This window comes from Rhincodon typus, chromosome 34, assembly GCF_021869965.1.
Source record: "Rhincodon typus isolate 14 chromosome 34, sRhiTyp1.1, whole genome shotgun sequence".
NCBI classification, from domain to species: Eukaryota; Metazoa; Chordata; class Chondrichthyes; order Orectolobiformes; family Rhincodontidae; genus Rhincodon; species Rhincodon typus.
Window position 1 is genome coordinate 11,717,469 of NC_063365.1, and position 26,093 is coordinate 11,743,561.

General features: G+C 40.3%; 2 protein-coding genes across 2 annotated transcripts in view; both read right to left on the minus strand.

The window, feature by feature from the left end:
* The window catches only part of LOC125486847 (gamma-tubulin complex component 2-like), a 41,910-nt gene extending 29,616 nt beyond the window's left edge, over positions 1–12,294 (minus strand). The window contains exons 1-2 of the mRNA XM_048616187.1: positions 12,104–12,294; positions 11,771–11,821 (exon numbers count right to left, since the gene is read on the minus strand). Of these exons, the coding sequence (XP_048472144.1) occupies positions 11,771–11,821; positions 12,104–12,294 (242 nt within the window). The remainder of the gene's footprint in view (positions 1–11,770; positions 11,822–12,103) is intronic.
* A 2,938-nt stretch (positions 12,295–15,232) lies between these two features.
* The window catches only part of spef1 (sperm flagellar 1), a 34,052-nt gene continuing 23,191 nt past the window's right edge, over positions 15,233–26,093 (minus strand). Inside the window, exons 6-7 of the mRNA XM_048616289.1 lie at positions 20,659–20,755; positions 15,233–15,906 (exon numbers count right to left, since the gene is read on the minus strand). Of these exons, the coding sequence (XP_048472246.1) occupies positions 15,793–15,906; positions 20,659–20,755 (211 nt within the window). The 3' untranslated portion in view covers positions 15,233–15,792. The remainder of the gene's footprint in view (positions 15,907–20,658; positions 20,756–26,093) is intronic.

The following is a 26,093-nucleotide window of genomic DNA, read 5'->3' on the forward strand; positions in this document are numbered from 1 at the left end:
TCCTTATGGTGTCAAGAACTGGCTTAAACCTCCTCTGGCAGGTTTAGTTTATTTTATTAGTTCAATAGCAGCAGGTTCTTGAAAGTTGTGGAATGGTTAAGGATTAACTCCAATTTGCATGAGGCTAACGATGGAGCAATACCAATTATCCAGCAACTTGTGGTGATTCACAATTCACGTTTACCTCTTCCTCACCGTGAATTGTCAGACAAGGGTGACAAGGAGGCTCAGTGGTTAGCACCAGGGACCTGGGTTCGATTCCACTCTCTGTCTGTGAGGAGTTTGCCCATTATCCCTGTGTCTGCATGGGTTTCCTCCTACAGTCCAAAGACGTGCTGGTTAGGTGGATTAGTCATGCTAACTTGCCCATTGTGTCCAGGGATGTATAGGCTAGATGGATTAAATGCAGGATTATAGGGTGGGGTGGGATGCCCTTCAGTGGGTCAGTGTAGACTCAATTGGCCAGATGACGTGTTTCCACACAGTAGGGATTCTATGATTCTTATAAGTTAATAATGATGACCATATTGAATGTGCCTTTACTTTCCCAGGGGATCCTGCCTCTCTCTGCTTTCTACTGAATGCCCAGGTAACCTGCACACATTGAAACCCATCATCTTGCTGAACTGAGCTGCTGTGAAATCCCTGTCAGTACAGTTTCTGGTTGCACCATATGAGGTACATGTTCTCCTCCCATTGGGACACACACATTTCATTCCAGATCAAATTGATACAGATTGGAAAACAGTGAGGCTCAGGGTACTCCAGTTAATCCAGGGTCCTGCTGAAGTTTAACCAACTAAAGGTTTTACACGCTGTCATCCACCGAGCAGTGTCAGGACCTGCCAGTACATTGCATGCACAACTATGGACCTGAAAGCAACCCAGCCCAAATGACTGGCCATATCCAACAGTGTTGAGTCAGGCTGCCTGCTCAGCCATTACTTAGAGCCATACAGTCATACAGCATAGAAACAGACCCTTCGGTCCAACCAGTCCACGTCTACCATGTTCCCAAAATAAACTAGTCCCACCTGCCTACTTTTGGCCTTTCCAAACCTTTTTTGTTCATGAACTTATCCAAATGTTTTTTAAACGTAACTGTACCCGCATCCACCACTTCCTCTGGCAGTTCATTCCACACATGAACCGCTCTCTGTGTTAAAAAGTTGCCCCTCATATCCTTTTTAAATCTTACTCCTCTCACCTTAAAAATATGCCCCCTGGTTTTGAACTCCGCTACCTTAAGAAATAGACCTTTGCTATTCACCTTATCTACGCTCCTCATGAGTTTATAAACCTCTATAAGGTCCCCCCTCAACATTTCTGATTTGATTTGATTTGCTTTGATTTATTATTATCACATGTACCAAGGTACAATGAAAAGTTTTGTCCTGTGTGCAGTATGGGCAGATACAAAATGCATGAGGGTAATAAAACAGAGCAAGGAGCACAGTGTTTCAGAGATAGTAGGAACTGCAGATGCTGGAGAACCTGAGATAACAAGGTGTAGAGCTGGATGAACACAGCAGGCCAAGCAGCATCAGAGGAGCAGGAAGGCTGACGTTTCGGGCCCAGACCCTTCCTTCTCCTCTGATGCTGCTTGGCCTGCTGTGTTCAGCCAGCTCTACACCTTGTTATCTCGAGGAGTACAGTGTCTGCAGAGAAGGTGCACAGAGAGCGAGATCAACATTAAATTTAAAAGCTCCTATGCTCCAGTGAGAAAGTCCCAGCCTATCCAATCTTTCCTCATAACTCAAGCCCTCCATTCCCGGCAATATCCTGGTTAATCTTTTCTGAACCCTCTCCCGTTTAATAATATCCTTCCTATAACCAGGCGGCCAGAACTACATACAGTACTCCAGAAGAGGCCTCACCAAAAAAATCCCCTGATTTCCTAAGAAATGGTGTTTATGAGCACCATGATTCGGGTTGTTTCAGGTATATATGAGGATTGTGAGCCTTGGAACTCTCTAGCTGAAAAGATGGTGGCAGCAGAGTCAGTGAATACTTTTCTGGCTCAGATGTTGCTAAGCAAGGGAAAGTGAAACATTCTTCTGGATGGACTGGAATATGGAATTGAGGTTAAAATTAGATCACCCATGAACTGAGTGGCTTAACTGCCCATTTCAGAAGGTAAAGAGTCATCCACATTGCTGTGGGACTGGAGTCACATGTAGGCCAGACCAGGTATGGATGGCAGATTTCCTTCCCTAAAGGGCATTAGTGAACTAGATGGGTATTTATGACAATCAATGACAGCTTCCTTGTCGTCATTTATATTCTGGAATTATCAATTGCAGTTAAATTGCACCAGTTGCAAAGGTGGGTCATTTGAACCCATGCCCCCTGAGTATTAGCCCAGATCTCTGGTTTACTAGGCTAGAGACATTACACTATACCGACCACATCTTCCTAACTGAACATGGTAAATGAATTTCAAACATAGGACACAGAGAAAAACAAATTTGCCTAATCTCTGTCTTGGATGGGCAATCCCTGATTTTGAAACAGTCACCCTTAATCCTAGTTCTCCAAAAAGAGGAAGCATTGTCCTGACATCTACCCTGTAAGACACTTGAGGATTTTATGTACTTCAATTGTCACTTGTTACTTTTCTCATCTCCAGCAGATGTAAGCTGAGCCTGTCCAACTGCCACATGCTCCCCCCAAATTCTAGCTGTTATCTTGGTCCGTCTGGTTTAATTCTCTTTTCTAAAACACTTTCTAGCAAATTGACACAACTGAACGGCTAGCTAGGCCATTCCAAAGGGTAGTTAAGACTCAAACCCAGTGAGGACAGATTCAATGAGGACCTTAAGACCATAAGATATAGGAGCAGAAATAGGCCATTCAGCCCATTGAGTCTGTCCTGCTATTCAATGAGATCATAATTGAACCGATAATACTCAACTCCAATTTCCAATCCTGACTTTTCCCCATAACCCTTGATTCCCTTTCTGATCAAAAATCTCTCAGCCTTGAATATACTTAACCCAGATTCAATAGTCCTCCGTGCTAAAGAATTCCACAGATTCACTACCCTCTGAGAGAGAAAAAAGAATCCTCCTTACCTCTGTCTTATATGGGCAACCCCTCACTCTGAGATGATGCCCTTTGGTCCTAGACTGTCCCACAAGGGCAAATAATCTTTCTGCATCTCTCCTGTCAAGAATCTTATATGTTTCAAAAAGGTTGGCTCTCATTCATTTAAACTCCAATAAGTACGGGCCCAACCTACCCATCAGCTCTTCACAAGACAGTCCCTCTATACCTAGGACGAAATTAGTAAACCTACTCTGGACTGCTTCCTATGCCAGTATACCTTTCGTTGGATAAAGAGCTCAAAACTGTGAGCTCAAAAAAGCTCACGGTTTTTAATCTATGGTCTGAGTAGTGCCTTGTATAATTTTAGCAAAACCTGACTATTTTTATACGCCATCCTCTTTGTAATAAAGGCTAACATTCCATTTTCTGCACCTATTACCTGCTGAACTTGGATACTACATTTTTGTGATTCATGCTGCGTGCTTCTGTAGTCTTTCTTCCTTTAAATAATATTCGCCTGTTCTTCCTGCCAAAGTGCATAACCTCACATTTTCCTGCTTTATATTCCATATGCCTGGTTTTGCTCAAGCGATTAACCTGTCTACATCCCTCTATGGATTCTGTGATTGTTGTCACTTATTTTCCCATCTATTTTTGTGTCAGCTGCAAACATAGCTCAAGTACATTTGCTTTCCTCATCCAAGCCATTAATATAATTTATAAATAATTATGGCCCCAGGACTGATCTCTGTGGCGCTCCATTAGCTGTAGGTTGCCATCCTGAAAATGTCTCTGATATCCTAACACTCTGGCTCCAATTATCAGCCAATTATCTATACCTGCTAATATACTACGATGGCCGAGTGGTATTATCGCTGGACTATTAATCCAGAGACCCAGATAATGTTCTGGGGACCAGGGTTTGAATCCTGCCACAGCAGAAGGTGGAATTTGAATTCAATAAACATCTTGAATTAACAGTCTAATGATGACCATGAATCCATTGTCAATTGTCGGAAAAAGCCATCTGGTTCACTAATGTCCTTTAGGGAAGGAAACTGCCATCTTTACCTGGCCTACATGTGACTCCAGACCCACAGCAATGTGGTTGACTCTTAACTGCCCTCTGGGCAATTAGGGATGGGCAATAAATGCTGCCTAGTCAGTGATGCCCTCGTCCCATGAATGAATAAAGAAAGGAACACCATGCCCTCATATCTTATTAAGTAAGATAGCATTAGGTAAGATACCTTAAGGGCATGAATAAATCTGGTGAGTTTTTATGACAAGCAACAATGATTTCATGATCATCATTAGACTTTGAATTCCAGATACTTTAAAATTCTAACTCTACTACATGCTCTGTTGAGAATCTATCCCAGGTTTCTGAAGCGTCACTTGGATCTCTGGATTACTAGTTCAGTGACAATGCCACATTATTAATTGGTAATGCATCACAGACCTGATGCTAGGAAAGTCAACTGCAGAATGGAAATCTGCTACCAACAGTTCTTAAAAGATAGCTGTTTGCTCTCAGAGAGAAAGTGGCAGAAGCAAAGAAGAAAGATAGGGCAGTGGCACTTTGAAGGTATTTGAGCAGGAGCTACAACAGACAATGGTGGAATGGAAGAGTTAAGTTAAGGAGTTAACAACAGTTAAGAGAACAGCCAAAGCAAATAAGATTAAGTTGCTGCTTTCACTCATCTATAATCCCACTTATGAAACAAATAAGCAAGAAGCTTTGCAAAGTTGTCCAGGTAAGTCACTTGTAGTGATTGTTTTATAATGTAACATCTAATTGAGTTAAGCTTAGCGTTAGTCAATAGTTAAGAATGACAGAAAGGCTCAGAAAAAATGTGGATTAATCTTATTACTTCTACAAAATATGAATGATTTGAATAGTTTTGTATATTATTACAAGAATTAAGTCTTATTCCAAAACCAACTATATAGTCATCCCATAACCAAATCCTATGAGGTGATGTTTAGAGTTAAAAACACCATTTAATGTAATAGGATAATGTTGTGAGTCTACATATGAAGGACTCTATACAGTGGTGTACTTTGATACCTCCTAATTCATGGTGTATTTTTCATCGAGTTGCTGAAACTCTAGGCATTAAGCACTCCCAAGTTCATAAAGTTCTGCTACATTAGATGCATGAAATATCTAAATGATGTGCAGTTAAGTTGTCAAATAATAAAAACTCGAACAGTTACACCAGCAATTACGTGAAACTCATGTCCAATAAAAGCTGCAAAATGTTTTCTGAAATCCAATTTCAGCAGTGCAAAAACATTTTGGTTCCTTCACTTCAGGCTGCTATCATCATAAGGTGATTTGCAAGGGTCTAGAATAAATGTAAGTGCATAGACATGCCATTTGGTGCCCAAATCTGTGCTTGTACTTTTATCGACATGAGCCAGCTTCTAATCTCTCGTACATTGCTGATTTCCACACTGCTCCACCATTGATCGTTATTCCTTCAAGACCATCTATATGTTAAGCTCTGGAATTCCCTCCCTAATGCTTCTCAAATAGTTTTTCAAGATGCTCTTTATAACTCAACTGTGAGCAAGGGTTAAGCCACCTGACTTAATATCTCCTAATGTATCTCAATGGCGGCTCAGGCTGGTAATGAAGTGCCTTAACACATTTTACTATGTTAATGGGACTGTAAAAGCTTCCAGTAACTTTACTAGTCTAATTCCACCCCTCTGCATGGTTCTCTTACCTTCTAACATTAATCCTTACTGGTGTTTGGAAATCGATTAGCTCAGTTGACTGGCCAGCTGATTTAGATTGCAGAGTAATACCAGCAGTGTGGGTTCAATACCTGCATCAGCCAAGGTTATGATGAAGGTCCCACCTTTTCAACCTTGACCTCATATTAAACAACTACCAGTCACCTTCTCTAGCGAGAGAGCAGCCCAATGGCCTGGTAGGACTATGGAAGTTTTATCTTCTGTTGAGCAATTATCTCATTCTTGTTTTTTTTACAGAACTTACACACTCTCTGTTACCAATGGTTTGCAACAGAAAATGCTGCTCTTTTCATCAAGAATAATTTTCCAACCTGCCTTTGATATGTTTTTAATTATGATAAACGTTTCCGCTCTCCATACTGTTTCAATAATCAGTAGCAACAATCTACCACTATATGTCCTTGAATGACACTTGAAAATTTAAAAGCTCCCTTACATCCATCCCTTTAAGTCTTGTGTAAAAAAATAACATAACTTTTCAAGTCTCTTATTAAATCTGGCACAGTAGTTAATACTGCTGCCTCAACACCAGAGACATGGGTTTGATTCCACCCTTGAGCGACTTTCTGTGTGGAGTTTGCGTCCAAAGATGTGAAGGGTAGGTAGGTTAGCCATGGGGAATGCAGAGTTACAGGGATAGGGTGGGGTACTCATCAGAGGGTAGGTGTGGACTCGATGGGCTGAATGGCGTGCTTTCACACTGTAGGAATTCTATGTTAAAAGAGAAACCCCTCATCTCCAATAGTATCATTATATCAAAATGGCAGCAGAGTATTGGGGCTGCATGTGAGCTCTTGAACCCAGGGCTCAAGTGCTTTCTCTCTTTTGTTTCTTTTCTCTTCTGCTCTTTTGTTCCTTTAGCTTTTCTGTTCGTTTTTCTTTTCTTTTAGCCATTTTTAGTGGATTAATTGGTGGCATCAGCATGGCAGTGAGAGCGGGCCATGTGTGAAATGGTGGCAGCCTCCCAGCAGTCGGAGGTGGCAGTGCCAGATGTGGCTCCTGCCATGTTTGGGGATGGCAATGGCAGTGGCAGCGGCAGCGGAGAAGCTCCTCCAGCAATCAGACGTGGCTGCAGGCAGTGGACTATTCAAGATGGCAATGCGGCAAGTCAACATCTTAGAGGAAGGAGGCTGGAGTGGGACTCTTGGCGAGATGACAGTAGGCCCAGAGTGGGGACTCCTGGCATTGGTGTGGTGGTGGCGGCAGTGTGGTACGCCCGGAGCAAAGACTCCTGTTTACTCGATCCTCTCTGCTTTTCAATACAATCATGGCTGATTTTTAGCTTCAACTCCATTTTCCTGTTCATATACCTGGATTCTCCAAGAGAGCAAACATCTGCCTATTCCAACCTTAAATTGATTCAACAATGGAGAACCCACAACGGGTAAAGATTCACAACCCATTAAGGGTTGAATCCTAAATGAGTGTCTTTTTATCCTGAGGCTGTGCCTCAGTGTTTGAGATTCCCACGGAAAAAAACCTCTCAGTGTTTATCCTGCAAAGCCCCTTCAAAATCTTGTACATTTCAATGAATTCTGTGCTGATTCATGTGAACTCCAGAGGACGGCCGCTCAATTTACTCAGTCACTCATAGCACAACTCTCTCCTCCCAGGCATCAATCTAATAAATCTTCACTGTACTGACTCTACTTCAAGCATATCCACCATAAAATACTGAGTGAATTAAATAAAATTAAATCCATAACATTGATAGCGAAAGAGAAGGATGTGGAGAAAGTTCTTTTGTAATTCTTCGCATTTGTGTTTCACATAAAAACTGTGGTTAGTAATCTGATGAAAAGTTTCAGAGCCAAATTGAGTATCTTCCACCCTCCTATGTAAAGGTCAATAGTTTTCATCTGCTCCAACTTCATTTTTCCATTGGTTTGAAAAATTGCTTTTCCTCCCAATTATAGGAGTTACAATGCACAATAAAACATTTATGGTCAAAACTGCATGTTTGAGGCTGCTGTTTAAGACCTCGTTTTACAAAATCACATACCATACACAACAAATCACTACCTTAAGCAGAAACAAAAGCTTTCCTTCAACTTGAAGAGATAGATCCTCTTGTTCACCACAAACCATCTAGGCAGAAATTTAAAACTTTACAACCTAACTACCATTTAAATATGTCTAGAAGTTTAGAAGACAATGATCTGGAAATCACAGATGGTGATAATATTGGACAAACGTTTGACACATTCTCCCTTTGGCTGCTTTTGGACTTCAACTAACCTATTTATTGTAAGTGGGGTGACATCCCTGCTACTTAGCATTCAGATCAATGCCACCCCATTGCAGTAAGCAATCACTTGCTAACATTACTAACAATGGTTTCTATGCGAAAAAGAATTTATTTAGTCATGACACTAATGAAAATAAAGATAATAACTTGGCACCTTCTGTTTTTGTGGGACTCAGCAACTGTTCACCGTCTCTTTTGGTCTTCCAACAAAGAATCTATCTGAGTGGATGTTGCCTCTGACCAATCTCAATTGATAAGTGATTATTTATGAACACCAATGAATACACTTCAAAGATCTACTTCATTGCTTTTCTTTCCTCCTTTACTTTTGCCAGAAGGCAAAACTTGTGCAGTATTTGTTAAATTACAAGTGACTATTGACACTATATCACTAGAATCATGTGCATTTTCCTTCTCTTTTGTTAGAACAGGAGAAAGAAATTGTAGATTTTGTTTTAAACAATAACAGATTGATATCTCTTCGGGCTGAATGTTAGCAGAAATCAGCTAGGTGTCAGTTTTGGTGATTTTTATGCTAGGTTTGTCTCTGCAAGATCTGGCAAGCTTTCTCATGCTTTCTTCCCAAACACATTGCCTATTGACCACATTATTGGTGCCTATGCCAGTCCACTCCTCATAATTCACTGAGTGGGAGGTGTAAGTGGAAGTGCTGACCACTGGCAGGAGACATTGGGATTCATGCACCATGCCATCCTTGGATGCAGGGGCAGCACAGTGGCTCAGTGGTTAGCACTGCTGCCTCACAGCGCCAGGGACCTGGGTTCGATTCCATCCTCGGGTGACTGTCTGTGTGGAGTTTACACATTCTCCCTGTGTCTGTGTGGGTTTCCTCCCACAATCCAAAGATGTGCAGGCTAGGTGGATTAGCCATGCTAAATTGCCTGTAGAGTTCAGGGAAATGGAGATGAGGAGTTAGGTCTGGGTGGAATGCTTTGTGTGTCTGTGTGGACTTGTTGGCCCAAAGGGCCTGTTTCCACACTGGAGGGATTCTATGATTCTATTCCAGATGTTCACCTGGTCATATGCTGGCAATCCAGAGCTGACCTGTACCGTTCCTATCAATTGTCCCAGTAATGTTGGTGAGGGGGAATTCCACATATGTGCCTGAGAAATGTAATTACTACATACAATATTGGACTGCAGCAGTTCAAGAAGGCAGCTCATCACCACTCTCTCAAGGGCAACTAGGTATGGGCATTAAATACTGGCCCAGTCAACAATGCCCATATCCCACAAATGAATGAAAAATTTTAAAAAGGGTAATCCAGGACTGTTGGATTTTTCAAAGCCATGATGCCCACACCACATTTCTTATGTCGTAGGAGATAAAAATGGTAAATATTGCCACATCAGGTTAAAAAACACCCTGTTGGAGACAAACTCACACCATATGGTAATGTTCACTAACTTGTCACTCTGAGCTCAGCAATGCAATGGAATCTCTTCAGTGCAAAGCCATAAACCTGGCGCATGGGATCTCAACTCTGTAGACTTCAGAGCAGAGCATTGATGATGTCAATAGTAGGTCTTCAGAAAGTAAGTTCCAACTGCTCTCCACTGCAAAACTTGCAGGAAAATGGGTATGAATTCCTTACAGTTGTGCACCAAATTCAGTCCCCTTTATTATTGGATAAATACATAGAGGTTAAGCAAAGTTTGGAAGCCTATCTTATCTGAGGTGAAGGAACCTCAGGCCCTTGCAGCGCACTCATTTTCAATTTTCCTGAGCACAAGCAGCTTGAATTGGCAGAATTGATTACGTGGCTGAAGTGATTCAGTGTACAGTATACACTCAGGTTTGGGTCATGCCTACTAGAACTGATCTTGCAAGTCCTGATTAAGGCTAGCAAAGTAACCACCAACAATAGTCTGCCAAGTTTAAGGAGTGCCCTGATTAGTAATCTACAAACTAAGCCACATTGAAGTACCTTCACGTTGGAGACTGACTTAAAAAAAAACTAACAATGAACTATTTATTTCAGGGTTCAGTGGAGCTGCTGCTTATCATATGAAATACCAGCTTTATTAATTTCTGACACATGGAAACAATTCACATAAAAAGCACAACATCTCTTCATACAGGGAGAAACATGATTGCATGTTCATAGTTCCAGGTCTAATAACTGGAGTCGCTTATAGCAATCACACTAAGAGCCTGGTTATTAACAATGTTCTAACACTCCAGTTTTCCATGTGACTTGAAAGCTTGAGCCACTGGTTTCTCACATTCCTATGGACAGCTGGAGACCTTGAAAGCTAACCAATTCATCAGACAAAACATTTCCTTCGGCATAATGACTGTGTGTTGGTGGAGTGCTGAATAATGAAAGCATAGTTCAGTTTACTGTATCGTGCCCTTGTTTTTGCTGACACCACTTCCTGTAAAGTGCTAGTTACAGATTAGGTTGGATTTAGCCATATTTTTGGATGAAGCATATGATCCAAATCAATCCATACAGGGAAACTGCATGTTATGAAATGCATTACATAGAAAAGACACAGTTATACAAGACTATTGGTCAGAAGTGTTGATGATTACAAAGTGTTCAGTCTTATTTACAGTTTCTTGTATACTGATGCAGTCTGAGTCCAAACGCAGCAAAACCTGGATAACAATCAAGTTTTAGGTGGTTAAGTGATAAGTAAGAGTAGTCCCACATAATTGCCACATATTGACCATCTTCAAGAAGAGAACGTCTACTCAACTCTTTGTGGTATTACTACCATTGAATCCTAGAATCCTCCATGATCATTATCCTAGGGATCACTATCAACCAGAAATTTAATTGGTCCAGCTGCAAAAATACTACAGCTACACAAACAGGTCATAGGCTGGAAATTCTGCAGCGAGTGACTCACTTCCTCACTTCTCCAAGTTTTCCACCACCGAGAAGGCACAAATCAGGATTGTAGTGGAATACTCTCTGCTTCCTTGCATAAAATTCCAAAGCTTTTAAAACTAAAACTCAACACCATGCACAGCAAAGCAACCCACTTGATTGATACCCTATCCACCAGCAGAGCAAAATGGCCGCAGTGTGTATTATCTAAAAGATAGACTGCAGCAACTCACCAAGGTATCTTCAATAACATCTACCAAACCTACATTTTCTACTACCTCAGAGAACAACAGCAACACCACTACCTCCAAATTGGAAATATATTTCTCCTCATTTCTGGTTCAAAGTCCCTAACAGTACTGTTGGAGGACCTTCTCTACCACACAGAGTGCAGTGGTTCAAAATGGTAGTTCATGTTCACCCTGTCAAGGACAATTACAGTGCTGGCCTTGCCAGTAAGACTTTCATCCCTTGGGTAAATCAAACACTGGGTTTTGCAAGTTAGTACAGTATATCAGGGTGAGATACAGGGATAAATTTTTAAAGTATGAGTTACTGGACCTTTTCCCACTGGGAGCAATGTTTCCTCTAAGCTGTATGTCTTTACATGCACACAGCCAATTTGGTGTTCTGCACATGGCAATCGGCCAATTCCAGAGGTCACTGCTGCACATGGACCTCAGATGGCATGTGGTAGAAAGAAAAATTAGAGGGAATACTGACTGGGAGTATATATCAAAAATTATAGGCAAGAATCAGCCCTCTCCAATGTTCGATTCTTGGTGGAAAATTACAGGAATGCACACAAATTCTCAGGCTGCCAGATGTGTGTGTTTATAAGTTTTACCCTAGAGGCTTTGCTTTCTGAATAACACGTTGCTTCATCATTGGGCTTCTCCTGTTATAGCAAAGATAAATCATAAAATAACACAAGAGATAGGTGCAGGAATAGTCCATTCAGCCTATTGAGCCTACTCTCTAGTCAACATGATTCTGGCTGAACTTCTACTCCAGGTCCTTCTTTTTTAGCAGCCCCTCAGAACCCTTCTTTCACTTGGAGGTTGTGGGTCCTGAGGGAGATTAACAAGCAGTCCAGTGCTGGATCCACACGTTCTGTCATCAGGGAGGCCAGGTAGTGTCTGAAGAGGTAGGTGAGTGGAATGCTCAGCTTTTCACACACTCTGCCAGCCGTTTGCACTTGACCTCCACCTGGCCCTGTCGGAGATGGGCAAAATGGTTGGCTCCTTCACGAATGCTCACTCTAGCCCAGAAGCAGCGCAACCCTGTCAGCAGCGTACATGCCTTAATCCTCAAAGCAATGACGAGGCCAAAGAGGAATTTTACACCAGCCTTGACCATCTGCTGTCCCATATTCCAAATACCAGATTTGGGAGGGACTCAAACCTCGGGAAAGGCGTAATTGGCAAGAAAGGTGGAAGGAAAGCTAACACCAAAAGTGTCCTCCTCCTGATGAAATTCCCAGAAGAAATGGCCTGGTTACAACAAACACCCTATTTCATCAGAGAGGCAAATGTTAAACTCAATGGTAACATTCTCAAACATGCTTGACCATATCATTGTCCAAGGGAGGGACTGCAAAGGTGTTCCCATTCCCCATACCACAGTAAGAACTCAATACTGCTGGACTGACTATCAGCTAATCCAATCTATTATGTCCCTTAGCATGGTCCAAAAACAGTAGTGCAAACAGAAGTGCTGCCGCATGAAATTCAATGTTAATGAACTCATTGACTCTGTGAAGACCGGATCAGTCAGCACCCCCAGTCAACCTGATGATGCTTAATTAACAGGAACCACAGAATGTCCACAGTGCCTGGTCTGGTGTTAAATCCATCATAAACATCACTTGCAAGGAAACAGAAAACTTCAAGATTGTTTGCCAAGAATGACTAGGAGATCCAGAAACTATGAACACAGTAGCATAATGTTTTCCTGAACTGTAAGTGCCTCTATAACTCAAAGGAAAGAAAGCAGATGTATAGAAAAATCATAGAATCCCTACAGTGTGGAAGCAGACCATTCGGCCCATTGAGTCCATACCAACCCTTTGAAGAGCATCCCATCCCCTTATCCTATCCCTGTAACCCTGCATTTCCCATAGCTAATCCATCTTTTTTTCTATTCATTTGTGGAATGTGGTCGTTGCTGGCTGGCCAGCATTTCTTGCCCATCCCTAGTTGCCCTTGAGAAGATGGTAGTGAGCTGCCTTCTTGAACTGCTGCAGTCCTCCTGCTGTGGGTTGACCCACAATGCTATTAGGAAGGGAATTCCAGGATTTTGACCCAGCTAAACGACACATGCCTGGAGACTATGGACAATTTAGCATGGCCAATCTACCCTAACCTGCTCAACTTGAAACTGTGGGAGGAAAGCAGAGCACCCAGAAACCGACTCTGACACAGGGAGAACATGCAATCTCCATGCAGACAGTCGCCTGAGGGTGGAATTGAACCCAGGTCTCTATGAGGCAGCAGTGCTAACTACTGAGCCATCGTGCTCAATTGGAAGGGGAGATAAAGCATTCCACCCCATGGGATGCCAACTTTTCTCTAAAAGCATTGAGTATTGGTGGGTGTCACATGCTCCCTCTCCAACAACATTCAGACACGAACCTAACCATGGAAGAGAAATGGCACTTTATTAAAATTAATTACATACAGCTAACTATTTTCCCTCATTTTTAGCTGGCTTAAGTTCAGTGCTATTTGTCTTTATTCAATTCGAATGATGAATAACCAACCAAAAGCACTTCTCTCCCTAAGGCATGCCAAATACTTTAAGAACTTCCTGTTTTTATTTCTGATTTCCAGCATCCACGATATTTTGCATTAATCTCAATCCGCAGTTGAAACTGCAGCTATATGTCAGATGCTAACATGTTCTTGTTACCTTGAGCACAGGAGAATCACATCGTCACAGCTAATTCACTCTTGACATATCCACCCTGATGGACCTGGATCAGTGTCCATGGTACCACACGTGATTGGAGAAATGAAGTCTAAGTAAGAGATTAGGGTCTCAAGTTCCTTTCTGAGTAGAATTTGTCAAAATAACCAATTGGTATAGGTTTTATCCTTCAATCATGAACCAGTTGGTCAGAAGTTTAAAAAAATTCATATGTAATAGCTAGTTGGTATTTGTTATTCCAAATGTCTAAAATGAAGAACGTGAACCACTAGCTTGTGGCAATGAAATCCTGAGAGTGTCAGAAATGAAGCCCCATCTACTACTAAGGCTGAGGGTCAACAAAATGCCTTTGACATGAAGAACAGATTGTGGATAGAACAGCACAGGGAAATCCAGCAAATCACCAAAGCCATGACTTGCATGGGTTTTTTTAAGGCAGTCAAGGCTATCTACAACCCAAGCACCAAAGGACCTTTGCAACTCAAAGCCAGGAACAGAGTAGTGCTCGTGAAGGACAGAGAAGTAGTCAGTGCTTGTTGGAAGGATCGCTTTGATGGTCTCCTCAACCACAACACAGCCCTCAACATTGATACCCTTCACTCCACCTCACAGTGTGCTATCCACTGCCACCTCATTATAACCCCTGTCAGATATGATAATGAAATGATCATCCAGCAGCTGAGAAACAACCAGGTCATTGGTGGAGATAAATCCCTGCTGTGATACTGAAATACAGTGAAGACACATTCTTGGCAAAAATACATGGCCTCTGTGCCTCTTTTCTTCCTGTGGCTGATCTCACTATTTCTTATTGTTCCCACGCTACATTCTTGTTGCTTCAGCTCTGCCTTTATCTCCTGCTGGTCTCAATCTTTCCCATTTCTCCCCTGTTGTGTCCGTACTATCTCTGTGTCACTTTTATCCATGTGGTTGGGCTTGCTCTTCTCCACTGTTCCTCATTGGGCTTCAAATTAATTTTCCTGCCTGGTCCCCTTTGATTCCCGAAGAGACCAAAAATCTGAATATTCCTGCCTTAAATATATTCAACAATGGAGCATCCACAACTGTCGTTTGCAAGAATCACAATTGTTTGAGTGAAAAGGTCTTCATAACCATCTTCTTGCATGTTCTATTTCAGATGTGAGTCATTTCTTTGTCAAAAAGTTTAATATTTCTCAATACTCAAGCAGATAGGAATACCTTATGAAATCTCCATTTTCTGTATATTGCACTGTTACATTCAATAACAGGGAATACATTTCCAATCTGGAGGTTTTCCTTTTAACTCCCCTTTTGTCCACCCTGTCTTATGTTATATCTACCAGCAAAAGTTAGAATTATGAAAATTATGTGAAACATCACTCAGACAGAATTCTGAATGCATGGTAAAATTAGGTTGTAATGTTCCATCACGTCAGTTTTAAAATCATGGAATTTTAAATGAAAGTTATAAAATGCATTGTGTTTTCCAATAATGTGGGAAATATACAACTAGACAAAATATGATTTATTCACAAATATGTATTTTGTTATGTTAAATAACACTTTAAATATTACATGTCTAGCAGCACTAAGACCTACCAGGAGTAGAATCTTTCTCAATAAAGTAACCTTCTACAACAAACCACTCTAAGTTTTATTAAGTACTAAGATTTAAAAATAAATTGTATTCTAATTCTCTATGTGTTCCTGAAGTCGCAACAAGTCAGATGAGTGGTGTAACAACACAGTTCTGCCATCATTCTAAAAGACAAAGTAATCTAAGAAGTCTCCAATCTCTGTGAAAAATGCGTTGCCAATCTGTTTTTAGAGAGTGAAAACACCAACATATTACTGTCATCCCATTTCATCAGGTGTTTGAAAACAAATGAATATGAGGTTGCCAAACATTTCTTCCATTGAGATTTTAATTATTCCTGTTTTTTTCCCCTTTACTTGCTGTCACTTCATCGTCTTCTGTGATTTATGCTTATTCAAATGTCTTGTCAGATCTTCAATTCGGAGATCTTTCAGCTGAACCAGATGTTCAAGTCTCTGCACTTTCATCTGCAGTATCTAATAAAATGAAGAACAACATTTCAGCATATGTGGCTACATTTGCAGATAGCACAAAGATAGGCAGAAAAGTGTGTTGTGAAAACAACATAACAAGGCTGCAGACTGTTACAAATAGGTTAAATGAGTGGAGCAAAATCTGCCAGATGGATCATAATGAGGAAAAATACGAAGTGGTTCACTTTGGCGGGAAGAATAAAAAAGAAGCATTATTTAAATGGTGAATAACTGCAGAATTCTGAGGTGCAGACAGACCTAAATTTTCTTGTGCATGAGTTACAAAAAGTTAGTATGCAGGTTACAGCAAGTGATTAAGAAGGATAATGGAATGCTGAATCCAGTTGTGAAGGAGACTCATACTGGACTTGAAAACATTAACTTCATTCGTCTTTCCATATATAGTGCAAGACCTGCTGAGTTTGTCCAATGTTTTCTGTTTTTAAGTGGAAAGTTGTCCTTCATTATCAGAGGAATTGAACACAGAAATAAGGATGTTATCCTTCAATTGTACAAGGCATTGGTGAAGCCATATCTCTAAATACTGTGTGCAGTTTGGGCTGCCTCATTTAAGAAAGGATGTAAATGCTTTGGAAGTAGCTCAGAGGATGTTTACTAGGTTGATAACTGGAAAGGGCAGATTGTCTTATGATGAGAGATTGGACAGACTAGGCTTGTTTTCACTAGAGTTCAGGAGAACAACAGGTGATTTGATTAAAATATATATTGTTTTGAATAGTGTTGACAAGACGAATGTGGAATGGATATGTACTTTTGTTTCCTAGTTCCAAACTTGCCCACATCATGAAAAAATAAGGAGTCACCCCTTTTAAGACAGAGACAAAGGGAAATTTTTTTCTCTTAGAGAGTTGTGTGGCTTTGGAATTCTGCCTAAGCAGGTAGTGTAAGTGGGGTCATTGAATATTTATAAGGTGGAGATAGAGAGATTTTTGTTTAGCAATGGAATCAAAGGTTATCATGGGTGAATGGGAATGTAGAATTAGGAACACAAACAAATCAGTATTGATCTTATTGGATGGTATAGCAGGCTGGAAGGGCCAAATGGCCTTTTTCTGCTCCCATTTCATATATTCTATAGTTGTCTCAGTTTTTCATTTGAATTTTTATTATGGAACACAGACGTATCAAGGAATTTAACAAGGAATCCTCCAGCTCCCACAATCAGAATAAAATGAATAACTTGAACACATATTTACTGCTTTGTGTGGTTTAGCTTTTGAACACTGGAAGCTTAAAAACACTATGGAGTCAGTACCAGCAGCACATTATATTGTTCAGTTTACATCTCATTAATATTATGTTGGCAATGAGTACATCAGTGCATGGTCTGCAACACAAATACAGCTTAACACCAAGCAAAGTCTGCAGCTTATTTAACTGTCTAAAGTGATGATGTAACTTACTTTGCAGAAAATGCAGAATTGGGTTTGGGTCAGAGATAGAGGTCCAAACCCATGTAATTCATGGGGATATAAGATAAGGTAACAATATGCTTATGCAACTTAGCCATGTCATTCACATGTTGGGTAAAGCTTCAATTCAAGCAGTACACAAACATTTGAATCACAAGCAGGAGTAGACCATTCAGCCCCTCAAGCCTGTTCCACCATGAAATAAGATCATGGCTGATCTGGCTGTAACCTTAAATTCAAGTTCCTGACTAACTTAATAACTTTGCAACCCTTGACAACAAGAAATCTATCTACTTCTGCCTTAAACATATTTAGGTCCTCTACTTTTGCCACCTTTTCAGGAAAAGCTTTCCAAAGACTCAATACTTCCTGTGAGAAAAATAATGGTCTAATCTCTGTTTGAAATGACAGGTGACTCCTGACATTTAATCAGTGACCTTTAGTTCTAGATCTCCCATCAGAGGAAAAATCCCCTCCACACCTACCATGACAAGACTCCTCAGGATTTTATATGTTGCAATTGAGTAATCTCTTATTCTTCTAAACTCTAGTGGATATGAGTTTAGCCTGTCCAACCTTTCTTCATAAAGCAACCTGCCTATTTCTGGTATTAGTCTAGCTAATCATCTCTGAACTGCCTCCAACACATTTACCTGTTTCCTAAAATAAGGTAACCAATACTGTGCAGAGTTCTCCAGATGCAGGCTCGCCAGTGCCCTGTATAATTGAAACATCACCTCCCTACTTTTGTATTCAATTACCTTTGTAATAAATGATCATAATTATATCACTGTAGTCACTGAACAATCCAGTTACCAATTTAAGCCTTCAACTATGATGATACCTGCAGCAAAATATGTATCTCATTCTGCGTCTATGCCAACCACCCTTACCAATGGCTGTTCCTGTGTAACATCAGATTAGCAAGGGGAAAGATTAATCTTCCCTGAACCACTTTTGATTGATCACACAGGTCTTTGCACGGTTCTAGATTCACTTTGTTGTGAAGTTATCATTGAATATTGCCTTTGTCTGTTAATCGTAGGTTGGGTTTGTTTAAAATACTTGGCCAATTTCATCCATTGAACAGAATAAGTAAGATTATAGGTTAAAGCTGTCTGAAACACTGATTCCTCAAATATACTGATGTGTCAGTGAAAGAGTCAAACAAAAGGAATGTAAGTTGTGTGTAGACAAATACCAGAGGTCTTCACTGTTTAAAATACTAAGAGCTTAAGGTTTTACTTTACTGAGTAAGCTACAAACACAATGCTACGAAATGCTTGCTTGCTAAAAAGATAACTTACAGAGAGAAGATAGTAATTTTATAAACAGAAATTAGGATGAGATACAGAACATATTTAAATTAACATTGTGTCATAATATAGAATGGGGTTTCATTTGTGATTCTTGTTATTCACTGGTGGGACATAGACATTGCTGGCTAGGCCAGCATTTATTGCCCATCCTCAATTGACCTTGAGAAGCTGATGATGAGTTGCAGCCCATGTGCTGTAGACCTCCACCCTCTGATCACAACCAAACAGCGGGCCTGGTACAGGAAGTCCCTATTTAGTATTGCTTCACTTTTAATATCAGTTTATAAGGTCTTTTCATAGAATAGAATCATCGAATTTTACAGTCCTGAAGGAGTCCATTCGACCCATCCAGCTCCCTAAAGAGCTACCCAGCTGGTCTCATTCTCTTCTATCTCCACAGCCCTCTAAATTCATCACTTTCAAATATATATCCAGCTCTCTCTTGAAACCTCCTATGGAATCCACCTTCACCACTCTACTTAGTCAATGCGTAGTAGGTTAGATTTTGACCCCCAAAAAGAAATTGTACTGAAATATACTAACCCCTGTATATTTAACCTGAAAGTCTTCCTTTTGTTACTTGGTGAGAGATTATTTCTATTATGTGAAACACATATACACATGTAGAATTCAGAAAAAAAGTGTTAAGCAAACATATTCTGGTATTTAATAATATAATTTTGGGGTACGTGATCTTGTTAATGCATAATAAATTCTCTTGTAATCCTACGAGAGGTAAAAGAGGCAGTGCATTTATGAAAAAGTAATTGGCAAAGCATTTTTTTTTGTGTAGGATAAGCAAATGGTCTGAGGAATCTTGCGTTAATTTGTAAAATGTAGGTGATCTAACAATACATTTTAATGTGAGTCAGATCAGTACAACTGAAGAGTGATTTTCCATGAGATGATGACCGTTGAATGAAGCATAGCTTTATTTCCGGACAGGAAGAGTCAGCCTCTTTCTTCAGCACATCACGCTTATGGTTTTCCCTCCCACTCACTGACATCGTGTTACATGTTGTACGCAGAAGACAAGTTAGGTAAAAGGGATTTGACTCATTTTATGAACTAGGGCTGCTTGTCCTGCTCCATGCTTCCCTTACCACTGCTTTGTTGAGTCTAAATACTAACACACTGCATAGCACTAGTCCAGCCCTTCCTCTGTAGGGTTCAACATTGGAATTCAAAGATTTATCATCATGACGTAAGTGGCCAGATAGCAGCAGTGCTATGTTTAAACAATGTATTCAATCAGACTGATTCTACATTTAAATGAATTGGATCATGATTAGCTGGTCAAAAAACCTGCAATAATGCACATTGGAATCAGGTAATAAATAAAGTTCATTGCTGCCTACATTTGATTTCTCCACTCCTGACCATCACCCACTATTTCAACGTATACAATAATTTCATACTCGCATGCTAAGTACAGAACAAGTAGCATTTACAGTGAAGAAATGGGGCTGCTTTATAAGGCCATGACGTTGGACAGTATAAGCTTCAACTGACCATTGGATTATACAATAATGATTCCGCTGCAGAATTTTATATTATGTTCTGTTAGATGCTCCCTCACAATGCCATTTACCTTAAAAAAAAACAGGCCTACAAGTGTTTGGCTTGCCTACAGACATTGTCTTCTTAAAGCTGTGCCACAGCTTTGAAAGTTGACTGTTAACAATTTTTTCTTTTGTTCGAAATCTATTTATATAAGAGACAGGTAGCCAACTCATTCTTTCTACATTTTTCTATGTGCTTTATTTAACATAGCTATCTTAATATAACTATATGTCTAAGCTTTTTTTTTGCACTGCAAAACACTTTGCTTTGCTTACTGTCGCACTGCGTCTCCAGCAATTCTCAGCTTAGGGTTTCCTTTGAGAATTTCAACAGAGTTCCATAACATAGAGCACAGATTCCATTGTAACTGTTACTAATGATACCAATTGAACATTATATAGTTTGCATCAAAATTAAACTATTTTTGTTACTGTACCTACCTCCATAGTTTCACGAAGGGCTAACAGAGCTTGATCTTTTTCCTCTAACAAGAGACGAATTTCAGGATTCAGATGGGAATACTGGTCGCAAAATGACCTAAGATAGATAAAACAGTCATGGGTTATTCAAAAGGAAACACATTCTATGCCCTTTAATAAAGAATCTGCACCATAACACGATGATTTACAAAATTAATCTGATACAAAGAATGTTCACCAGCCTGAAGGTAGTATGAAAGTCAGTGCAAATTGAAGCAAAGTCCAGTGACTTTGTACTCAAATAAAAACAACGCACTCTGTTCATGGACCCTAGTGTTCACTGTCCAGAACAAGAGCTTTTTGATCACAGTATGGCCAAAATTAATGGAAGATTGAATGTGGATGCTAGACAGGTGAATCTTGGACAACCATGTTCTTGCGTTTCTGTGGTGCAGACTATAATTTTCAGCATTAAGATGCTCAGGACCAGATTGTTTTCATGTATCTCAAAACCTTTATCCCAACAGCTTAATAATATAAATTCACTTACACCAAACTTACAACATATACATTTAAAATAAGTTTCAAGTACTCATTCTACAACACAAATGCAAATAACATAAATCCTCATTTGGTAGCTGATGCCATATGTTTGATTGATATTGTTGAAAACATTATTAGACCTTATTGTTTGATTTTTAGTTAAAAGTAAGATCCCAATTCTTCATGATCAGTTTGTTTTCCAGTTGTCTTCACCAATCAAACTTATTTTTTGAATATTTCTTAACATGTTAACATTTTTTTCATCATCTTGGTTGGAGATTTACTGACTGTAAAATTTTACTTTAGCCATATATTCATCTCTCTCTCTATGTATAATTATTCTTGTGTGTACCTATGACTTTTATTTTTAAAACAAGTTGTAATGGGTTGTGATAAATTATAGCAAGTAATTGTAGTAATTACTGCATTTAACAAAACTTTGTCAGAATAAATTGCATATTGGACCATTGTGCACAAATAAGTAGGCTGATTATGCCATTGAATTGTCCCATATCATGGCACTTAGCAGTGCCTGAATGAATATATTCTATTCTTAAACGTAATTAGTTATTTTCTCCTGATTTATTCTGTTTACCTACTTCCAACTTCTCCCTGTGGTACATTAGCCAAGAGATTATTTTTCAAGTTGTGAGCCTAAACATTACATCAATGTGTAATTTCAGTTGGGCTATAGATGGGAACATGGCCAAACTCACTTTCTTAGCACAGGAACACTGAGGCCAGCTATAGTTTATTCTATACTGTTACTTTATGCTATTTGTAAGGCCTGATAGCATTTTCATTTTATTCCATTTTCATTATTTTCTCTGTTATCCTTCACTTATTCTTTATCTCTTAAATCTACTGATGTCAAGTCTTGGTTCCATGGACCATGCCAGCCATATCCCTCTCACAGATTGATATTTTTCATATATGAATGTGATAAATTGCAGATCAGTTAAAAAAAAGTGGCAAAAAAGTCAATCACATAGAGTGGATGAGGCTGTAAATATACTATTGGATGGCTGAGTGAACGTCTTGTAGCAAAAATACAGTTCAGGGCATTATGGTCATTACAAAATGCTTGAACTGTTAATTTACTTGTAGTCTGCCATCACCCTGTGATATTGTTGCTGACTTTGACTTCTGCTCATTTCATAATGGACAGCCATAAGGGTGTTTTTGACATGTGATACTTGCCCAATGCAAATTATTTTAACACATTACAAACAGCGACCTCAAAAACAGTCAAACTGCTGCCAACTTTTATGCTGTGAGACTGCAATTGGACTCTTGAAATCTTTCACTATAAACTACATAAAGCTTGTTTGTATTATTGTGAAAAAACAAAAATTGTTATCGTAATTTCCATCTGGGTATCTCAGATAAAGTAAAAACCACAAAATCATAAAAACAGGAGTCAATAGGCCACAGATAAAATATGTGCTTCTAACAATGAGTGATATTTTACAGTTTACCACACACACTAAATATTGAAGTACTGGTACTACTGAAAGAGATTTAAATGTGTTCATTTGACCTGAAATTCTAATTTTTTTAACAGCAAAATCTGGCTCGTCCATGAATTAAGTAAAAACAATGGGATGAATTTTCCCAGCACTTGAATGACACAGGCAATCGTGAGTCAGTTGAGAAAATATGCTGAGTTCAAAAAATTAGATTCTTGGTGCTAAGAATAAAATGTCTACTTTTCATCCAAAGTTTGAATGGAAAGTTGAAAATCTCACTAGTGAGAAGTGAAAAGCCTATTTGCATCTCGTTAGTGCCTCTTCTCACCTCATTTATAAGCAACCTTTTATTCTCCCAGAGACCAGAAACTAGACAGGAACAATTTTCAACATGAAAGTCAGAGTGTGTACACGGCGGTTCCAGATTGCTGCATGCTTCTCTGGGCCTTCCTTTTGGCCATCAATCACCAGCATCTCCATGCATGTTCAGGGATAGCGACCACCTGCACTCCTTTCGATGGAGGATGGCAGCAGACTTGCACCAGCCTCACCACATCACTATGGCACATTTCAGACTGACTTGGAACAGGGTTCTCCTCTACAATGCTGCACTTTGGAATGCCCCAACACTTTACATTGCAATGCTCCTGCCAGGCTGCACTATGCAAAGGGACAGGAAGTCATTTGCATTGGACCATGGTGCACCTTAGGGTTCTTCACTTTCTTTCTTCACGCTCACTCACTTCATATTTACTTGAATGCTCACAGGATCCCTGCCTTGCCTTTTGTGCTTTGCGGCCTCATTCAGAATTTAAAGGCTCACTGTAGTTCTGTCTTGCCTTGCCTTTTAACAGAGACAAAGCCAGGCAGCTTGTCCTGGATGTCAGTAGTTATCAGTGAAGGGTGTGTACAAGATGCTACATCAATGTCACACCTATCACACGAGCCAGCAGATTACACAATGCATGTACTTCCAACAAATGGCCATGTCTCAAACACCTCAACATCTCAAAAGTGGGGTAGACCCCAGACAAGTCAAGGTGGAATGTTGTCAGTCAGGGGGTATCATCACAGTCAATTAAGGGCAGTGTCTGATCTCAGTCCAGCAGCTTGGACACAGGCAATCGTTCATTTGGGATGGTCAGGGTCAGCGGTTTTATACCACTACAGTGTGGGGAGTGGGTCGCAGTCACTCCTGGAGGTCCAATGCAACCAATGCAGGGATTAGTGGTAAATCAGTCAGGGAGCTGTTCAGATTTCAGTCAGGGGTTTTGGTCACCCATCGGTCGGAGCTCTTCTTCCAAGTTGGTCAGGGAGTGGGTCAAAGTCAGTTCTTGGGGGCTGCTCACTGAAAGTAAAGGCTGGGCTATTATCAGAGGATGGTTGCTGTTATAGGGAAATTGTGGAAATTAATTGTGGGGATTGGAAGCAGCATGTGGGAATGCAGGGGGTACAATAATTGCGAAGAGAGGCAACTCAACATAAAATGATGGGAGATGATAGTGCTTTGGAGGACATCAGTCACTGCAGGAGAGAGGTTCTTCATGGTCACCACCTAACTTCTATATCAGGTCAATTTAGCATAATGGTTGGCATGGCTAAGCTGCAGGGCTGCAGTTCAAAGGGCAGTTTTGGAAGATGAACACATAAGTGAGAGAGTTAAGTGTGAATGTGTAAAAGCTCAGAACTAATGGTGTCAACAGGGAGTGGGAGGAAGAAAGGAAGGCAGATGCGTGTGTGTGTGTGTGTGTGTGTGTGTGTATGCTGGGGGCAAGGGGGTGGGGGAACGAGATTATCATGTTGAACCTACGACTCTGTCTGTGAAGTGTGACCCATGTTGCCTTCCATCCTCATCCAAATGTGCAATGAAAGTGGAAAATAGCTGTGACCAGACTCAGAGTGAGCGAAGTACGTTTTTTTTCCTGGCAGAAAATGTGAATTGTGACTTGTGAATGATGCGATGTCCTTCAAGATACTATTCCATTAAGCTGGCAGTTATACAGTACAAGTTCAAGACATTTGTAATCATAGTACCTTGCACGTGAAATGCTTACAGCTGTGTGGAATACAAATCCTGGCCACAAGGAACCTTCATCATGTCATTGACCATTATAGATTATGATCATTAGCATCTTTGTGAAGCAGAAGTAATGGCAAGTGATCTTAAAAGACTTATCTATGGGCCACAATTCACAAGAACAATCCAAGGTCTCAAGAGCATGGAGCTGAGTTCTTCTCACCTTGAATGGTCAATATTTGACAATATGCTATCATGTGGGGGTGAGCAAAGGTTTCAGTAATCCTACCGCACTTACAATCTCCTCTGGCTTGTGCTGCACATATTGGAATAACACCTACGATGTCAAAGGTCCAAATCTAGCCTTCCATTTTAGAGTTCTCCATATCCCACTGTATTGAGGACTACATCAAACTCTCATTTGGATGTGATGTGAATGAACTGTTCTGTTTCTGATATTCCCCATGTAGGTACATTGGATAAAGCTGCACCAAGCATCATTGTTACTGTTGCTATGATGCAACAAAAGCACAGAAAAATTGAGATGGAACAGACGGGTCAGCCAAGCCCAGGACCAGCAGCAACTTCCAGTAGCTGCCAAATAGCCTCCACATGAAGAAGCCACAGCTGAAGATCCCCTTGGACTTGCAGGGGAGGTAGAGGAAATCTAGAATCTATTGTCCTCTATGCTATTTCCTTCAGCAAAGCAAGTTGCATTTCTGTCACAGACAGAGAATATCTCAAGACACTCTCATAGAACTATCCCATCGGCTGAAGCAGGACCAGCAACTTGAAGGAGTGGGGTCCACCCAATCCTGGTGCTGTCAAGAAGAAAGCTGCACTAAATGTTTAAATTAATGGGTATCTCCAAGGATCCACTTGGGATCTGTGTAGGATCTCCTCATCTTCAATCCATAAATGTACCAAGGATGTTAACTGATGTAACTTGTGCATGGTCACATTGCTTCATCTTGTTTCCCTGTGAAGAGGTCAGTGCTGTGGCCCAGGCTGTAGGTTTTGCCAATATAGCTGGCTTCCCGCAGGTTCAGGGCACTTTAGATTAGTTGTGGTGTATTCCTGTACAAAATGCAATAGCCCATAAGTTCTACAATCTTCTAGCGGTACAAACTGCAAACTAGGAATTTCTGAACTTGTAATTGGATGAAATGACACACTGCCAGTGTTACTGCTGAACAGCACTTCAGATAAGTTGAGCAAAAAATCTACAAAGGGAAGATCATGACAGGTCAAATTAAATGCTAAGTATGAAGGTGCAAAGCACTGCGCATAAGAAGAAAAACAAATGGGTAGCACATGTAGTTCATGAATGGTCTTAAAGTAGCTCAGCAAGAAGTTGAAAGCAATTTAGCAGGCTTATTAATCTCTAAGGTTTTGGAGTAGATTTGTAGCTCGGGTTGTGGATGTTG